The sequence below is a fragment of the Magnolia sinica genome, chromosome 10, assembly GCF_029962835.1.
Source record: "Magnolia sinica isolate HGM2019 chromosome 10, MsV1, whole genome shotgun sequence".
Lineage (NCBI taxonomy): Eukaryota > Viridiplantae > Streptophyta > Magnoliopsida > Magnoliales > Magnoliaceae > Magnolia > Magnolia sinica.
The window spans coordinates 74,790,158-74,805,561 of record NC_080582.1 but is presented as its reverse complement, the minus strand read 5'-3'; the positions used below and the strand labels follow the sequence as shown (position 1 = coordinate 74,805,561).

Sequence of the window (15,404 nt, the reverse complement as noted above, 5' to 3'; positions counted from 1 at the left end):
TTTGGGATAAAGACCTAAATTGATCTGGAAAAACGGATGGACGGCATGGATATATGAAATATTCATAAAGATAGACGCCACATGGTAGGCGTAACACACACTAAGGTCTTATCCGGGTAACACCTAATCCGCTCCCATTCAACGTATGGGGCCAAATTGATCTTTTCAACGCATGACCGTACAGTCACCGGAATGATTAAGTAAACAGCCGGTGTGAAAGCATTTTTAGGAAAAATCATTAATCATTAGAAATTTCCGGGTGAAAACCACAGTGGCTTGTGAAATCAAAACTCCATACTTTCTGATGCATTTAGGAATGACTTAAAAATCGCATACGTTGCATATAAAAATATAAAATTAAACTGTCCAAATTATGGTTCCCAGTTTAGATGTCTCACTAACCAAAGATTAGGCCTATTTCATCATATGACTATCTGATTTGTGGACCTTTATTGGACGGCTAAAAATGAAAAATATCCCACTGTCCCGTTTTTCAACAAATAAGTGTCTACAAATCAGATTTTATGATTTTTCTACCAATCGGATTTGCAGACTGCGACTCAAGGACATCGGTTCCCGCAATTTGGTCAGTTTAACTTGAATTAATAGTTAATACATCCCACGTGCGTATCAAGCGTCACACGTTGCCGGAGTATCATATCGCTCATATAATACGTGTAGCTGGGAAAGGGTAGCGAGTCGGGAAAGAAGAGTCGAAGCAGCATGGCTCGCGAAGAGCGAACCATCTTCTTCTTTCTCTTCTGCTGCTTCTTCTTCCTGCATCTCTCCGTGGCTCGCTCTTCGTCGTCTCGCTGCAAGGCATGGCTCGTCCAATCCATCCCCACCGACATGGCCCACCTCCCACGTGTCTCCGGCGTCTTCTCCACCGGTAATCCTCCCTCCATTCTAAAACACGGCGAGAATTTCCTAACCCGTACAGCAGAAATCTGTTTGGGGCACACCTTGATGCGTGTGTGACATCTAATCCGTCCATCACTTGCGCCAGCTCATGGTAGGGCGTGAGCCCAAAAATCAGGCCGATCCAAAACCAAAGCGGGCCACACCACAGGGAACAGTGGGGATGCGGGGAAGCCTAGTTGAAACCTTCTTGGGGCCCACCGAAGTTTTGGATCCGGATGGCATTTTGTTTTCCCTTATGAACGGGTTGGATGGCATATAAACATCATGGTGGGCCCCAGGGAAGTTTGATTGTGAGCATCCCCATCCCCATTTTTCCCTCTGGTGTGGTCCACTTTAGTTTTGGGTCAGCCTGATTTTTGGGCTCATGTCCTAAAGTGAGATGATGTGATTGATGAACGGAGTGGATGTCACACACAACCCCCACGGTGGGCCCCAGAGAAGTTTTTGTTGCACGGGTTTCTTACAACTGTTGGAGCTTTTTTAAAAGAAAGACCAATTATTGAAGGGATTTGATATTTACACCCTTCCCTAATTGATAGATATGCTCCTCCCTTTTTGCTTTCAGGAGTAGAATAGTGCAAGTTTGTATTGCTGTATTGGTATAAGTAGGATGAAATGGTATATAATTCAATCAGGGGTGGGTGTAGATGTTAACTTACTAATAAAAGGGATGGTTTTTGTAGTCTTACTACTACTGGAAATTGTAGTACTAAGGAGGATGACCACTCTGGGACCCGCCTTTGACATCATAACCGTTCATCTAGTGGGGTCCAGCATTGATAGCCCCATCACAACCGTCCTGTTTGTAGACTTTCTCTAGTCTAACGTGAAATTTGACCTCTTCATCTTTAACTATCACAGAGTGAGCCTGGTGGGACCCACTAGATCATCTAACCGTTGAGTCTCTTATACACCTAGCCATCAAAGCCGGGGCCCACTGGATTGTCCAACCAGTGGGTCTTTGCATCAAAGTTGGGCCCACTTTGATGAACAGCTCGACCGATGAGGGTGGGCTCCACTGGCAGTGGTGGTCCTGTGGATCATTATATGGTGGTACTCCTTCAAATTACCTGCATTTTTCATTCTTTTCTGCTACTGAAGCTTCTGTGCCCGAATCTGACAAGCAGCTGACGTTTTCCGGTGGTTGGCCGGAAACTCCACCCGCAACCTTGACATGATTGTACAATACTGGCAGTTGGTAGCTCAACCTGATAACTCCAAATCGGGCGATTATGGTTATTCCAAATCTGAAATGGAGAGGTTTGGAGCTAATGAGGGGTTGGAAGTCTATAATTCAATCACAAATGCTGCCGATCGGAAGGTCAACATCAGGTGGGCCTTGTTCATCTTTGTTAAGATTGATTACTTGGTAGGATCACTTTACAATTTGAATTTCATTTAGAGGAATGCTAATATTAATATCAGACCCACAAGGTCATCCCACTATGGAATATGTGGGCCATGTGGACTTATCATCTGGTGGGCCATATCATGGTTGGGAGTGGGACACAACCCAAATAGCACACAAGTTGGAGGACTTCCAGCCAATGAGTGCAAGACGTTGGTCATCTTTCTTTCAATCCATCGGCACTCCAATCATCCTAGTGTGATTTTTGGCCTGTGGGGCCCGGCAGATGAAGGATCTGGGTCATGCATGAATGTGGTACTGGCTCTTTCATTAAATGTAACAATAATGTTGTGTTGATGAATGCAATTTATGCTATATGTTTTTGAATATGCTCATGATTGTAGATAAATATTTCATTGTTTTTTAATTTTTATTATAGTTCTAAAACTCAGTGATTGGGAATGAAACTTGTCCGGGTCAACTCGGCTTGGCTAGATTTCAAGCCAGGTAACTAAGGAAATCGCTCGTCTGTGTGACTTGGGCCCAAATCGGCAAAACTCATCAAGTTAAGATTCTGACTTGGTCGACTTTACTCAACTCACTGTGACTCCAAAGACCATGCATCTGATTAGTTTTGCTATTTTATACTCTTAATCTATAACTATTTTGAATATTCATAAATATTTAAGATATATTCAGTGATTTAAATACCAAGTCGAGTCAAATGAAGACTTGAGCAAGTCTTCGAGTCAACTCGACCTGACCAAAGATGCATTCAAAATTATTGTTCTCATGCTAGTACAAGGACAAGGCACATTGATGCTTGCTATTAAAAATTGCTATTTTAATACCAATTTTCCTTTTTATTTTCTTATTTGGATTTTATCCAGGCATCACAATTAGAGGGAGTGTTTTAACTTGGATCATATTAATTTAGACATTAAACTCTTTATTTAATATAAGAGAAATGGATGATCCAGTGTCAAATTGCCCATAGCAAAGTTCTCTATGTTATAGATGGTGGTCGGAAGTGGGCCTCACTCAATCCCACCGCCTCCTAAAAGCCAAAGAAAGTAGGACCCACTTCCCAATTATCATGTGGTCTTGATCAGTGTTACCTAAATTGCCAACCCCCCACATTTTCCGATCCCATGATCCAGGTTATGTGTCCTTTGCAATCCGGATCACTATACGGAATTATTGTCCTATACTCCTTGTGTATATTAACTTATAATTTAAATCTATATTTGGAAAGTAGAGATTTATGCAACAGCATGCATCTATATTGTATTATGCATGCAGCACCTGTAATAATAATATTCTACCATTCCATATTTAAGTTACAATATCAATTTGCATCTAAAGAAATACCGTATGCGTCTGGTGTATGTTGTGGACCCACATGATCCTATGGCTAGCATGCACACATTCGAGGTATCCTACACCACGTACCGGAGCAACCTGCGATCCAGGTAACCTTGGTTTTGATCAGGTGATGATGGTCATGGTTGTTTTGTGCATGAACAATGTTGAATCAATTCCAAACCTCACAATTTGCTCTTTGTATTTCTGCTTATGATACCTTCAATTCTCATGAATCCTCCTTTGTTCATCTTATTACAAATCTAAATTCTTACCCTTTTCACATTCTTGTACGATACAAACCATTTCTGCAGTCAGAATCTGCCGCTTCTTTTAAATTTATAAGAGGAGTTTGATACAAATCCAAGATGCTCAAGGCATTTGTCTTGATCTTTTCTATGAGGATGATGGATTCAAACAGACATGTTTTGATGTTTTACAAGCCAATTCATCCATCTAACTTCAACACAGTGTTGGATGTGTTATAGGATCATGCAACACTCCGGAGTCTATCCTGATTATGGTAAAGAGTCGGCTGATCTTGCTGCAGGAAGGCTGAATGTGAAGAACGTGACCTTACTGCTAAGTGAGTGGTGGGGATCTGGCATCGTCCATGCAAAAGTTTGGATATCGGACAGCAGAGATGTTTATATAGGGTCCGCTAACAATGACTGGAAATCTCTTACTCAGGTACCCCATTAATATGTGAAGTAGATATCTGATGAGCCCCACTATGAATATGATTGGTATCCTTGCTGATGGCAACATTCTCTAGTTTCAAAGACTGAACAAGCAAACCCTTTGATAAATAGATGGTTATAAAAGAATGCACAGAACTCATTTTGGGAGTCCCCGGTTCCTCTTTTTAAGTCCCAAGTATGGGTTTGAGCCTGTGGATCAATGTAGACATCTAGTGCTTCAACATTGAGTTCTCAAGTTCAAGCCCAGATCACCTACCCAAGAAAAATCCATATACCATGTTCACAGTTCTTAATGATTCTTTGGCCAGCATGTATATGGTGTGGCCTACATGAGGGATGGTTGGGATCTCACACATGTGTGACATCAGCACATTTAGCGGTGTATCATGTGGAATTAGCAAACCACTGTTACTTATATCCTCTAGATGTCATTTTCTAACTCCAAAGAATTATGATCAAGGTGTACCAAATCAGTTACGTATCGGCTATAACGGCCGATATGTAATGGTAACGGCCAAGTCTGTTACGCAACGGTGACCCCCTAGTTTTTGGCTCGGATCAGCCGTTATGGAGGCCACAATGGCTGTTACGCCCCATAACGGCTGTTACTACCCCGTAACTATCAAGGTGTCTTGGTCATAAACGGCTAGTTTGTTTCTTTTTATTTTATTTTATTTTATTTTTTTTAAATATTTCGAAGTTGCAATTTTTCTCATTTTTGTCACTTTTCTCTTTCAAATTCTTTCCCAAACTATTCTACTGCAAATTCCAACCACTCTTAGCTTGAATATGCGGATCAAAATAAGTTATTTCAAGGATTTTGCTAAATCGAAGCTCCGTGGGCTATTTTTAAGAAAATCTTCAAAAATAGGTATTTATACTTCTTTTTTATTTTTTAAATCTCTATTGTTATGGTTGAATATGATGCATTATTCAAATTTGAACATATGAATGTGTATTTTACAAATTATGCAACTAATTTTTTTTTTTTTTTTCTGACTATTTTCGGTCAATTTTTAGATGAGCAAACACCAACACATGTGAGATATTTTCAGTGTTTTAAATATCGATGATATCGGCCGATATATCCCACGATATATCTCGTATCCCACCTGTGCGATACGAAACTCACAAGTAGTGCGATATATCTCACATGTTCGATCTGGTGAGCATTTTTGATTTTTTATCCTTTTTTTTTTCTATAAATCATGTTAAATCAATGTCAAATTGTTGCAAATCCATGGTTTTTCATGTTTTGCATGAAAAATCATGGATTGGGAGCTTCGATTTTGAGATTTGGAGGATATGGGACGAGTTGTGGAAAATTTATAAAATAAAAAAATAAAATCAAAATTTCCCACTTTCTTACAAATCGATTGCAATCCTTTTGTCCAAACATAAAATCAAACATGTATATAACCCGATCTAGTGATTCTTCTTTTGCTTCTGAATGTATTGTTTGTGTTTCCACACGTCTTCTTACATTTATAAACTATATGAATAGACTTTGAATATACTTGCATCAATTCAGTTAGACAATACATGGATTAGGACCCCATGCAAAGAAAACTTATTATGTACACTTATTTTTTGTAATGTTTTGATTTATAAATGTGTGTTAATGTCTCTTTTAACAATCACTAAAGTTTCATTGAAAAATTCAACCAATTTCCCCATGTTTCCAACAATAGCGATACATTACGTGATACAACTGATATATTCCATGCGATAACCGATACGTATTTGTATCCCAAGGGTACGATACGTAACATGATACTGATATTTCAAACACTGGATATTTTGATATTAAATTCATTCTAATATATCTATCATTAGTATTAGATAGTTAGAAAATTAAATATATGAGTTTTGTAGTTAGTTCTAGGCTATCAGGTTCATAAATTCATCAAACCATTTGATACAACTTTCTCACCAAAGAGTGGACCGTTACACCAACATAAACACGTTCAAAATTATAAATAAATGTATATTTGGAATATTAAAAAATTTCTGAATTTAATAGAAAAAAACTTGGATTTTTTTTTTTTTAGAACAATTTTTTTTTTGACCATTACATGGGGCATATTGGCCATTACGGCCGATACAGCCCGTAACCGTATTGGCAACGGTGGGCACCGTTACACCCACCATTACCACAACGGTACACCTTGATTATGATAGCTTTGGCAGAGGGAATGTAGGTTGTAGGATTCCTTAAACTAGGTGCACTCCCACTTCCGATCCCGCATTGGAATTGGCCTCCACTCCCACTTACTAGCCATTTATACATGATAACATTTTGCAAGAGACGCTTCACCGCTCCCACATCCGAATATTTTTCGGCCTCACTTCACAACTACAGAATGTACAAGTTGCATATTAAAGTTGTAATGCATCTTTGCTAGGATGTTTAATACGCAGCATTGTGTTTAAAATACTGCTTGTAAGACATCCCCTCATTTCAAAATTGGTTTGTAGGTGAAAGAGGTAGGCATTTATCTTGTTGGTTGTTCAAGTATAGCGAAGAAGGTGGAGGTCTACTTCAACAACCTATGGAAACTCGCATCTCTTAACTCATCGGCATATACGAAAACAGTTCAGGATGGAGAATGGCAAGCTCGTAGGAAGGTGCCTTGTTGGTCACATTTTGTCCCACGGCAAGAGAGGTGCAGGTAATGTAAGACATGGGTAATTATTAACGTATGTTGGATTCCGAGTTCAATTTGATTTCTTGTTTCTTATTGATGCTCCCGAAATTTTGTAAATTTATTCAGCACTGTGAAACGTTTAAGAACTGCATAATACCACTACCTTTATATATAGATATGTATGTGCATATTCTAATTCATAGGTACGATGATTCAGCAATTCACTAACATGGTCTTTCGTCCTCACACTCTCCCCTGTTGTCTATAGATACAAATGTTAGTTGGGGAATCAAATCTCTGCCAAAACGTAGTTGACCAACCTCATCGACTCAGTTTCGGAGGTCATTGTTGTAAGTCAAAACCCTGAAATATGTAAATAGTCTGACCGAGTTGGAATTGGGAAACAGTTTCAATGCCTTTTGTGTACTAAGAGAGGATACGGTTAAGCGTTCAATTTAATGTTTTGTACTAATTTGAGAATAAATGGATTAAATATAAAAAAAATACTTCAGTGGAGTTTTCTTTTGGTTCAACCCCACATGACATCTCTAATTTGAAAGCGTGATTGCTAAATTTTGCCTGGTAACAATTGCACCAGTCGTTCTTGAGCCTGGGGTAAAGGAGGAGGGTTGATGCCAGGTGGACCACCGGCGTCAAACTTTTGTCAAGCTACCATGAGAATTAGCCTACCCCAAATTGCTGGGACAAAGCTATGATGGGATGATATTGATGGGGATGAATTTAAAAGTTATTTATGAATAAGATATATCAGATTAAAGCACCAAAAGACTGAATGTAAACCATATTGATACTGATTTTCGTTACTGCTTGATATCATCTCCCTCTCTCCAAAAATAAACGGGCAAAGCATTTTTGTGGACAGATCGCCTCTCCCAAGATATGTTGATGTTCCCCAAGTGGCAGGCTATCCAATGCTATTAGACCCTTATATGTTTCGAGTTCCTATTGAGACTCCTGGCTGCAACAAATCTGCTTCTGAAGATCACTCAAGCTATCTTTCGTTTGCTCCTCCTGAGGTAATCTTATCAACTCCTAAGGGTCTGTCTGGGTGCCACCAAAAAATGAGTTCATCTCATAAATTTGTAATTATGTATTAGAGATAACCAACAATCATAATCTCTAGTACATTTCATTAACTAAAATGAGATGAAGTCATTTTTAAGTGACCCCCAAACAGTCCCTTGTCTTTTGTTTGGTTAAATGCTGCCTTCGGTTCTGAATCTCCAGTTTGTGGAATAAACTAACTGAAAAATGGTTGTTTATAGTAGACTCCCGCTATTCAAGTAAAACTATCAGCCTATCCAATGTATTTGTTTCCAAGGATACCGTGTTTGTTTTTCATTTCCCTGAAGTTTGGGATTCATATTAGCCATGACAGAACTTTGTCTGCTCCATGGCCCTTCAGATAAGTTTGTTTACATTCTAAGATCTGCATCAGAAGTCAGTGCCTTTTCTGAGAACTCCACACATGGACACATGTACCAACCTGCCCTTTGCATAGACCATCCTAGGATTTTCCTCAGGTTGGACCCACTGTTTAGATGACCTGGCACGAATATCAGGCAAGTCAAATCATCAGGTAGGCCGCACATACAAAAACGATAAACAGTTGAAAAAAGTGCCCGCGTGCCACATGCACCATGCAGGTGTTGCATGCCTGATGAGTGCACAGAACGAATTTTTGGGCCAGGTCATCTACACATCCAAGTTAATGCACGGGTCTGATGTCCCACATATTCCAGGTTGTTACATGTGGCTGCATGGGGACTTGGCAGAACTCCAGAAGTCACCTTCTTAGTTTCACCAGGCATTATATTATATACTTTGTTTATTCCAAAAAGTAATATCAGTATAATCACCACTCTCAGCCTTGGCTCAAAAACGTCGTTGTAACATCTTGGTCCACCGCAGCCAATAGATGTATTTTTTTCAATTTTAGTTACACCATCAACTTTTCACAATTTGATTGCAATATCTTATTAATTTCTGGGAAACCAAACATGCATATGGAGTAATAGTGATGCAACCTAATAAAAAAAAAAAGAGGAGAATCTCGATTGAGATACATACCTTCTTCCTTGAAGATCGAACCATAAAATTTCAATTCAGATGTGTACATTCTTCCTTCAAGATCATCATCATCATTATCATGTAAGCCATACCTCAACTAAATTGGCATCTGCTACATGCATCCTTTTCCACTATTCCACTCTATCAAGGGCCATAACTCAGACCACTGGTCATCAAATCTTCTCTTACTACCTCAACCCACGTCCTTTGGACCTTCCCCTCACCCTTTTAAAGCCTTCAACTTGTACCAACTCACTCCTAACTGGTGCAGTTCTTAGTCTCTATTGCACATGACCAAGCCATTTACTTTCCCTCATCTTGTTACCTATTGGTGCTACCTTCTTCCTTGAAGATTAATTAAACCATAAATTTCAATTGGATATGCACCTTCTTCCTTGAAGATCAAATCATAAAATTTCTCCACAGACACAAATGAAAATAAAACATATCCAACAGTCTACTAGCTGCTATGCTAGTGATCACAACATCTCCCTGGTCTTCTTCTACGATAGGGAACACATGCTAAAACGGAAGCAACTCATGCTATAAACCAAAGGAAAATAATTGTTATTCAAATAACCATCATAACTCTTCACAAAAGCATATTTAAATGTTATTTTCATGTTCTCAAAGCAAAGGAGCACTAATATAATACTAACCACCCATAGTTTCTAATCCTAACCATCTATTTCACAAAAATGTTGGAAATGACCAACATATCCATTAATTCTGTCACACGATACATGCTTTCTGAAAATGAGTCGTAACTCAAATGATATTGGAATTACATAATCTTGGGCTTGCTTGAAAGATAACTTAGTATGTTTTCAAATGAGATCAATTTCATGCTGTTGGGACGTCATTTGATACTAAAAAATGGCATCCAAGGGAGGAAAATATTAAGGGAAACTTGTTCAAGAAACTCTAACAACTTAGTAAATTACTAATGTGGTCCATAATATGCACCTCTGATCATCCTCCAGGTCAATCTAAATCTTTAGAGTGGTTCAAATCTTCAATCTTGATGGTTTGATGATCCATATCCTTAATCACAGTTCTTAGATGGGCCCAATATTTGATCAGCCAGCTTGCGTAGCTCGAATGCATCAGATAGCCTTTACAACATGGCTGGTGACATGCCTACTGTTTTGACAAATGTTTTCTTCAAATCATTGCCAAATGTCTGTTGGGCTACCTCTTTGTTACTGAATAATGTGATTGAAGGATCGTCCCTGATTAGAGGCTAGTTCATTCTCTGTTTGATTATGATATTTCTCCATGATGAATGCTCTTATTAAATTTTTATCCCTACACAAATAAAAACAAAGATGTACTAAGGGGAATGGAACTTACAAAAGGTGAAGGAACCAGATATTCAAGCCAAGAAAGCGAAACATTGGTTTTTATATCTTTTTGTGTCACACTACCTCACAGAGCTTCTCGTATCAGTGGTTTGGTTTAAGTTTCGACGTGCTACTTCTTTTCTATGCTTTGTATCTTGTGCATCACAATCCCTTTTCTAAATCTCATAGCTTACAATTCAACTGATTCATCATTTTTCATCACCCATGGAAGATTAGCTCCATAATAATTTCAATATTTCAGATTATGATATCCCTGATATCTTAAGATGAGCTGAAATTCTTATGAAAACAAGTGACTGAACCATTGTAAATGATATAAGGTGAATTTGGTCGCACCAAAATATCATGAAATATCATAATTTTGCATGAAATTAGACTGATTAATCACACCCACATCTTGATTTTATCTGGTAACTTTCAAAGTCATAATTGGGAAATTCAGTAACGTATGGACCAGAGGAAGGAGATTCCACTAGTTTTTTCTGAAATAACTTGGTACCCATTTATTTTTATTTTTATTTTGAGAAAACAAAGAGCTGCTATTCTTGCAAACCAATCACTCTATACAAATCCTGAAATTTTGGTATTGTTTTTGCTGATATACTAACGTGGTTATCTATTAAAGTGTTTGATGGTACTGTATGCGGCTTTCTTTTATATCATGAAGTATTTTTTCTGGTAAATATGTCTTCTGTTCCTTTTTAGGCTGTCTCAATTTGATTTATTTAGTTATTTATTTTTGGAATAAATTTTCTGCAGCTTTCATTTGGTAAGTTCCAGGCAGATGAGCAGGGATGGGTGGACACGATTAAATCTGTGCCAGTTGGGGGAACTGTCAGAATTAGTACCATGGACTGGCTTGGTCAATCCCAATATTTGACACAAACAGTCTACTGGTCATCCCTTTCATCTGCAATATCAGAGGTAATTAGTTGTTGTTTCTCAAAGGACGCCATGCTTCTTGTTGAACTGTTTACTCTTTGTATTAAATCATGCAACAGTTTACTCTTTTTTCACCATTTTTGGAATGCACAACGCTTTACCTTTGATAGTTTGGTCCAAATCCTTCGAAATTTTCGACAGCAAACTGTCAATGGGATATGCTGAAACATGATTTCAGATACAAGTCTCACCTACAGCTCCCAATGGAATAGAGGTTCATAAACTCTAGAATTTGTAAAGATTAGCTCCTTTTCATTTATTTTTTTTTCCTCAAGGTAGTATTGACTTGATTTCCATGAGAGAAAGATGTTGATGTTTTTGCACTACGATTCAGTGATTGTTGCAACAGTCAATGGATTTTGAGCTACTGTCTTTTTGTGTGGGAGAATAACAAGATTCAATCCATTACAAAAGTCACTTAAGGGGGTGGGCAGGCGGGTGGCCGTGCATGCGTGGGGGTTTAGACTGTCCATTTGTTCTGTGTCATAGGGCCATGATGTAACAACACAGATTTCTAAACCTTTGAATGTTCGTCATTTGTTCTGCGTCCTTTGAATGTTGGTCATTTTGTTACAGACATCCTTTTTATGATCCATAGATTAGATGGTTAGCATCGTCCGACAAATTACTGCCTTAGAATCATAGGCAACCCATGGTGGGCCCAACAAATGGATTTTCCAAGATTATTATTTGACCTTCTTTTTTTTCTCTCTACCCGACTTGCACTATCCATTTTTCCATATCAGATGGTCAGGTAATCGGTTCGGTGTGATTTTCACATCGTCCCAGCCAATAGTGGTATGGAACAATTCACGAAAGCAGGAACGTTTGGGCTCTTAAAGGGCTTCTATAGAGTGGAATTCAGCTATTTCTATTTCTCATCTCCAATTTGTGGATGAAACTCTCGTTCTCTGTGATGCTACAGAAGATCGAGCAAGAAATCTTCAGGGAATGCTTGCAGGTTCTCAAACTTAAGGAGCACTTTGATTGGTCGAGTAGAGGAAAATCATCGGATTTGGTTTATGGTGCATTAGGGGTGTAATTGTGGCTCCTTCCCTTCACCATCTTGGCCTCCCCATCATCCTCATCAATGCATTTTCCCAACTATTTAAAGTGCTTTGTGAATCCTGTTTCGCGACTAAATCCTATCCAAGGCTTTACTATCAGTAAATAAACAAGTCTTCACGTGCTTCCTAACCGCGTCAATCCAAGTCCTTGGTGTTCTTCTCATCCTCTTTTTAGGTCCCTCAAACATAATCAATATTCCCCTCCTTAACGTAGCCATCTCTAGTCTTCATTGCACATGACTAAACCATCCCCAATCTGATCTTCGTCATTTTATCTTGTATTGCGACTCCTACAAGGCTGCTTTGCATGATCTCATTCATAATTATATCCTTCATAATCTTCCCAAACATATGTCACGACATCCTATCGTTGCAACACTTGATCTCTGCTCGTGCAGCTTTCCAACTACCCAATACTCTAGCCCATATGGCATGGCCGGCCGAGTAGCTATCATATAAAAAATTCCTAAGTTTAATAGGCATGCTACGATCACGCAATACTCATTTTCCATTTGCCATCTTGTTTGGTGGCAAAAAAGGAGGGGGTTGTTTAGGAATACTTGGGGGTATTTGGAATTGAGCAGAAAAGAAGAGGCTATGTGACAAATTAAAAGGGTAGGAGCGATACCATTTAATCATATTTCTTCCAGTGATGAAAATTTTCAAACTTTTTATGTATATTGTCCCAGCATGACTATTCAACATCATCCTCATCTTAGCCTCTCTTAGCAATCTGGTGTTGGCTTTTAAATGGTACATTAACAAAAGTTTTACAATCAGCTGCCCACTAGATATCAACCTTCCTTTTTGCTCGGGCTCTTGGAGCCAGCCATGGCAGAGGTTCACATTGACACCACTTGCATGCTGAAACGGTCCCGCCAGTGTTAAAACCAACCCAACTATTGCAAGCATGGTCATGGAGGGACGGTTCTCAGGCAAACCTCTAATCCGAATTCCAAAGCACCCATGGACATGAAAGGTCATGCTCGAGTAGGTTGTTCCATGAGCACAATGGAGCCCACTGGTACATGTTTACCAAATATCACTTACATGCCAACACAATCTTGCCCATTGCTGCACTTTAGGCCTGTTTGTTTTACCATTTACCATGGTAAGTGGTAGTTAATGGGTAATTATTATTTACCATGGTAAATTCATGCAAGCCACCCTCATGATGCTGACATCTCCATGAAAATTTATGAGGAGAAGAACGACATATGTAAAATCTGTGGGGCCCACTGTGATGTATGTGTCCAATCCACACTTTCCATCTGTTTTTTCAGCTCGTTTTAGGGCGTGAGCCCAAAAATAAGGCAAATTCAAAATGCATGTGGACTACACCACGGGCTACAGTGGAAATTGAACACCTACTGTTGAAAACTTCTTGGGGGCCATTAAAGTATTGGACCAAGTCGATATCTGTGTTTTTGGTTTGTCCATATCTCTGTGACCTTATGAACAGGTTGGATGACAGACACATCACAGGGCCCTACACAAATTTCCGCTTTTAACAGTGGAAGTCACTATCCCCCTGTTTCCTATGGTGTGGTCCACATGAGCTTACTATCTGCCTCATTTTAGGGCATGAGACCTAAAATGAGCTGGTAAAATGGATGGCCGGCGTGCATCAGACACATACATCACGAGGGGACCCACAAATTTTACACAAGCAATCCTGTCCAATGCAATTGTGATTCTTGAGGCATAATTACTCCGTATTTTCCCTCTCTTCCAGATGGCTATTAAAGTTAATCATTGTATATTTACCACAGTAAAACAAACAGGCCCTTAGCATACCATCATCATCATCCTCCAAAACCTCATCCCAACTAATTGGGTTCGGCTACATGAATCTTGTTCCACCATTCCACTCTAACAAGGGGCACTTCAGTTAGACCATAGGTCATCAAGTCTACACCTTGGCATGAGTTTGGAATGTCGTATTGTCCGGAAGTTTTAGCGAAAGTTTGATACTGGCTACCAACTTGACTAAATCCTCCTCTATCCAGGCTTTGGACTTGAGCAATGACAAAACTCCCACAAGCATGATCTAATAGACTATTACATATGTTGATTACAATCAAGTGCTATCTAATAGTCTATTACTTTGTTTGATTACAATCCACGAATTGATGCCCATTACTGCACTTTAGTGGACCATTGCACATTATCCTGAAAGGGAAATTTGTAAACTGTTGATGTCTCTAGGATCCAATGCTAGACAAGCTCACTAGGCATGAGTCCGACATGATTTTTCGACATGAATTATTATTTCTTGTATCAGTGATTAGCTTGCCTCTAATGGAGAATCTGAAAGCAGGTGGTCTTCTCCAAGCAAGCAACAGTCAAGATACTTGTGGCGTACTGGGCGCATTTCATTGAGAATACAGACCAATATCTCAAGTCCCTCCTCCACTCCAACATCCTCTGTTCATCTTCAAAGTACAACAACTGCGCTGGTAGAATCGAGATCAAGTACTACAAGGTGCCTGGGTTCAACATGACTGGACCGGCCATAAGCAATGGGACTAGTACGGGAAATGTCTACCCTGGTTACACCAGGGTCAACCATGGAAAGTATGCAGTTAGCAACATACGGGTCCATATTGGGACCAGCAACCTTATATGGGATTACTTCTACACAACAGCAGGTGTGAGCTTCGGGACGTACCATCCCTCCATCGTCTTGCAGCTTCAAGAAATTTTCGATGCAGATTGGAATTCTCCATATGCTGTTGCTGTTGAGCAGTTGCATGGAGCATTCTGATCAGCTGGCTTACCACAGACATAACATGTGTGCAGTCAAAAAACCCAAATTGGACGGATAATGAGCTGATTCTTTGAATAAATAGAGGCAAGAAATGCATTTACACACCTCACAAGGAGAAAGCATGGCAATCAGTTTTGTTTCGCATATGTTGTTGTTGTTGCAAGTTTCATGATAGGTGTGACTTGGTCTA

At 39.2% G+C, this 15,404-nt stretch overlaps 1 protein-coding gene across 2 annotated transcripts; it reads left to right on the top strand.

Moving 5' to 3' along the window:
• The first annotated feature begins 684 nt into the window (after positions 1-684).
• LOC131217004 (uncharacterized) lies at positions 685-15,404 on the top strand. Of its 2 annotated transcripts, XM_058211681.1 has the most exons (7): positions 686-889; positions 2,049-2,253; positions 4,120-4,321; positions 6,811-7,004; positions 7,864-8,017; positions 11,195-11,359; positions 14,765-15,316. In XM_058211681.1, exons 1-7 carry the CDS (start codon positions 724-726, stop codon positions 15,209-15,211), a joined length of 1,533 nt encoding a protein of 510 aa, XP_058067664.1. In that variant the 5' UTR covers positions 686-723; the 3' UTR covers positions 15,212-15,316. The 2 variants fall into 2 exon arrangements, with proteins under 2 accessions (XP_058067665.1, XP_058067664.1); XM_058211682.1 differs by lacking the exon at positions 11,195-11,359 and having other exon boundaries at positions 685-889; positions 14,765-15,404.

What these genes read in the sequence shown, in the direction of transcription:
- LOC131217004 (XM_058211681.1), top strand. Translation starts at nt 724, where the DNA reads ATGGCTCGCGAAGAGCGAACCATCTTCTTCTTTCTCTTCTGCTGCTTC. An exon ending in TTTCGTTTGCTCCTCCTGAG is followed by an intron (nt 8,018 to 11,194) that starts GTAATCTTATCA and finishes AATTTTCTGCAG; the next exon opens with CTTTCATTTGGTAAGTTCCA. An exon ending in TTTCATCTGCAATATCAGAG is followed by an intron (nt 11,360 to 14,764) that starts GTAATTAGTTGT and finishes ATCTGAAAGCAG; the next exon opens with GTGGTCTTCTCCAAGCAAGC.